The sequence below is a fragment of the Quercus lobata genome, chromosome 3 (genome assembly GCF_001633185.2).
Source record: "Quercus lobata isolate SW786 chromosome 3, ValleyOak3.0 Primary Assembly, whole genome shotgun sequence".
Classification (NCBI taxonomy): Eukaryota; Viridiplantae; Streptophyta; class Magnoliopsida; order Fagales; family Fagaceae; genus Quercus; species Quercus lobata.
The window spans coordinates 23,647,996-23,652,269 of NC_044906.1; the positions used below are offsets into that span (position 1 = coordinate 23,647,996).

General features: G+C 33.5%; 1 protein-coding gene across 1 annotated transcript; it reads right to left on the reverse strand.

The window, feature by feature from the left end:
* Positions 1-200: 200 nt before the first annotated feature.
* On the reverse strand, positions 201-3,625 carry LOC115982487. Its single transcript, XM_031105097.1, has 5 exons — positions 3,282-3,625; positions 2,057-2,108; positions 1,879-1,935; positions 1,451-1,528; positions 201-745 (listed from the first exon to the last, which is right to left on the reverse strand). Exons 1-5 carry the CDS (start codon positions 3,579-3,581, stop codon positions 288-290), a joined length of 945 nt encoding a protein of 314 aa, XP_030960957.1. The 5' UTR covers positions 3,582-3,625; the 3' UTR covers positions 201-287.
* Positions 3,626-4,274: the final 649 nt, after the last annotated feature.

Genomic DNA, 4,274 nt, shown 5'->3' on the forward strand with positions numbered 1-4,274 from the left:
AATTAATGTAAATGTAATTCATTTTAATGAAATGGGAGAGAGATTCAAATCATAGATTTTGGTTGAAAACATTAAGAAATACCATGTACTGACGTAAAAATAATGTTATATATTTACTTAGTTATTATGATAAGTGTACTGATGTAAAAATAATGTTATATATTTAATTAGTTATTATGATAAGTACGTGTGTGTGTGTATTTATTTCCTGAATGAAGATCTTTGTATTAACCTCTCAGAAAGAGGAAGCATTTCATAAAACAACATTTACACGGATGGAAGCACATTTATCTACTGACTTTCTCAGCTCTCAGACTTCTCCCTCCCTTATTTCTTAAGGTAGTAGATCTGTCTTCAGTCTCATCCTTGACAACAATAATCCCATCTTCGAAGTCATCATCATGACCGTCAATCTCATCATCATCATCATCCTCCTCATCCTCTTCATCATAATCAATATCATCCTCCTCTTCATCATAATCATCCATATCTCCACGCAGGGTGTGGAACTCAGGAGGCGGAGGGCAATCCTCTGTGATCGCCTCATCTCTCTTTATCACAAGATGCCGAATGACCCTTTCATCTTTGTCCAGCATGCTCTTAAAATCATTAATCCATTTTGCTTCTAACTCAAAGTTCATTAAGATGTAGTGGGCATTCTTGGCTTTTTGTATCTTGTAAGCTAATCTTCTCATACCCCAATCACTCACTCTCCATATCCTGCCTTTCTTCTCCCTCAAAAAATCTGCAACAAGCATTTCCCAAATATCAGATACTAATACAGATTTTAAATGTGACTTAATAAAATAATAATAATTCTGCTTGAATTTGGACATGCATATGCATCAAGTCATGAGTTCCTACATGACGACCTATATTAAAGTAATACCTGACTTTTTTTCCCTCTAAAGTTGAATCTACACTTAGGAGGCTTTAATTTAAGCCTTTTCATTCTGTATATCTTTTTTTTTTCCGACTATTTTTAATTTTCAGATATGACACCTTTTATACACTACTAACAATCATTTCAATGACTGTAAAAGTCATTCTTGCATAGAGGTTTCCATTGCCTGCTTTTCTTATAGTAACAGTAAACTACCTTTGGTTGTGAAGAAACAAAAGGCAAAACAAAGAGTGCAAACAGTTCTCACAGATATCCAAACTAGTGATTGCATCACCATAGACAAGCTAAATTCAGCACCCTGGAAGATTCAACAGAGTCACTATCATCATTTCAAAAACATCCAGGCTTCTTAAAATTTTATCACTCATCTGAACTCCCGTCTTTTGACAGGTTTTAGTCCATTTATAACATAAAAGTCAGTAAAGCAGAACCAGGAAGCATACAAGGTGAAAATACTATGAGCTAATAATAAATCTATTTCCATGAAAATTTTATCATATGACTTCAGAAGAAATGTAGACTAAAAAGAAAGGTAGAAGGGATCACCTTGAACCTTCTCATTAACACTTCCAACCTCTTCTGCATGCATCTCATGAATTAAATAAACAACTTCATAGTGGCGCACTGTAGAATCAAGGGAAAGAATTATTCACAGATGTATAAGTAGCTCTTCTCTCTTAGTGGTAATACATTCTGGTCCCAAATTTTCATTAATAAATTCAACGAACAGAGCTGGTTCAATAGATGAAAGTCACAGAATGTTAAGAAATGCTGCCTTAATCAATCTAGATCAGATTGCACCAAATCACATCCCGCAAAATACAGGGATCCAAAGAGACACAAATTCCCTTCATTTATTGGAATGCTAAGAAAATAAGAAACACATATCTATTTCTATCACCGGAAACCTCAGTAACCAAAGGACAATAACCCATCTAGCAAGGACTGGCCAACTGAGGTGAAAGCACACTTACTTTGTTCCACAAACGTTTCGCTTTCCAGCTGAAGCATCAGAGTTTCATAGAGATTTTCTGCAAATCAACAATCATTTCAGCAACTGAAACCTCTGCATAATCGGGGGGAAGAAAGGACCTTATATTTGAAAAAAGGAAGAAGAAACTAGAATTAATTTGAATTATGATAATAACTTACGTTCCTCAGCATCGGCAAACTCAGGCAGAAATTTACCATCCTGAAATTTCTTCTGAAAATCAAAGTAAAACTCCCACCTCAAAATCAACCAGAAAACTAATTAAATGAAAAAAGACTATCACACTCTTTAGAGAAATAGATAAAATCCAGGCTAAGCCAAAATATTTTTTGATAAGTATGATAAATTTACTAAAACACAAGGAACTCAAGTTACAAGACAATCCCCTCAAGAATAAACGAAATTAGAGCAACAAAGTCATGAATACAAAGATTGAGAATACGCAAAACTCATTACACAAGAAACAAGGCATACCCTACAGCACAGAACACAGAAACAGCAGGACTAAGACCTGCAACACACCAACAGCAGGGCAAGAAGCTTGAAAAAACACAAGAGCCACAAAGAGCAACACTCAAACAACTCAAAATACAAGCAGCAAACCTATCGGAAGGGATTTGGCCTTGATGCAAAATTACATTTCTCATCTTCCATATATCGTACACAACCAGTAACTACCATAGCATCTCCCATTGAAACACAAACATCTAAACAAATCTGTACAAAAAAGGACTTGCCAACTAGAGTACACATCTATCATCTCCCTTACCATCTCCCATTGACCCATAAACATTTAACCAAAAAGGACCGTAATGTTGCAAAGGAGCAATGAAGCAACAGATGATCAACATGTTCATCACCATTTTTTTTTTTAATATTTACAGACAACACCAATTAAATAGTCTAACATCATGTTTTACATTTATGAGATAGTCAAGCTCAAGCAATTAAATTTTAACTTCACAACTTTTTTCAAAATTTTTAAGGGAGAAAAGTTATGGCTAGTACATCACTTTCAAATGAGTCCATCACTAACACAGTAACACCGCTTTTCCTGTATACCAAACACAACAAGTATCTCAACAGTTGTGGAAATGTTCGTGTCACTAGATTTATTGTTAAAGTAAATGCAAAAACTATAAACATTATTCATGGGTTTTGTATATGGCTATATTCTATAACATGTTCAGTTAAGACTATAAGTTTTTACCCCAAGCAGAATCAGTAGCATACATAATAAAAAACTATCAAGTAAAAGAACCCAACTTTCAAAAACATCTAAACCAAGACTAAAAATACTATTTTTTTTTCCTATATAGCACTCTGGGAAAGTAAATTAAAAATAAAAAAATAGAATGAACACAGGGGATTTTGTGTAAAAAGCACCTCTTTAAGGAGCACAGCTTCAGGGAAAAATTCAGTAGCCTCTTCTGGTTTGGGCACAAAGCTATGAGTGTCTGGCTTTTTGTTCTTGTGGTTCTTCTTTGCCCCCACTATCACTGAGTCTCTATGTCCAGCACAGAGCTTCTGGGTAGTGAATGGCCTTGAAAGAGAGATGGGAAAGTACCCATTTGCAAATTTCGTATATGGGTTTTGATTCCTGAGGAAAGAGCTAATTTTGATAGCAAAGTTTGAGGCTTTTGGTGTAAGATAGGCTGCAGAGGCAGTGTTGGTGAGTGCCTCCATTGGAGCTCAAGAGAGGAAAATAGATAATTGCAATTGATACCTGTGTTATAATAAAGGATGGAACTAATAAATAGGGTTGATTTGGTAATTGCAATGAAGTTTGCAGGTTTTTTTTGTAATTTTACATTTGGGTAAAGTTCAGCAGTTCAACTTATTCATCTCAAAATTTCACAATTTTTTTTTCTTTTCTTTTCTTTTTTTTTTAATAAATAATGTGGATATTTTCTTTTTATCTTTTAAAATGCACACATCAACGGTGAATATTATGTAAAAATGTAAATTAAGTGTAAGAGAATATTTTTTCCCAAAAGCAATCCGAATATGTTACCTCAATAAAAAAAAGGTTGTTTACTTGTTTGGAATCTGGATGATTTTTTTAAAAACTTATTTGTTTATTTATTAAAAGTTGGTTAAAGTACAATTATATCTAAAATTATGAAACTGTACAAATTTTCTAATAAGTTAAAACCTAAAAGAAAAAGTTGTTAACAAACAGACTGGGTGGGGGAAAATAACTTTTAAGAATAAGTTCATCTATTTGTAATAAGTTCTAAATTGTCTCACTTAGAACAGAAAAATTGAAAATTTTGAGATAACATGATTTTAATAGGAATTATCATTAGAAATAGAGCCAATTTCAAAGCAAAATATATTATAGTACAAGCCAGATATGTCTCTTATCAAAAGTCGGGA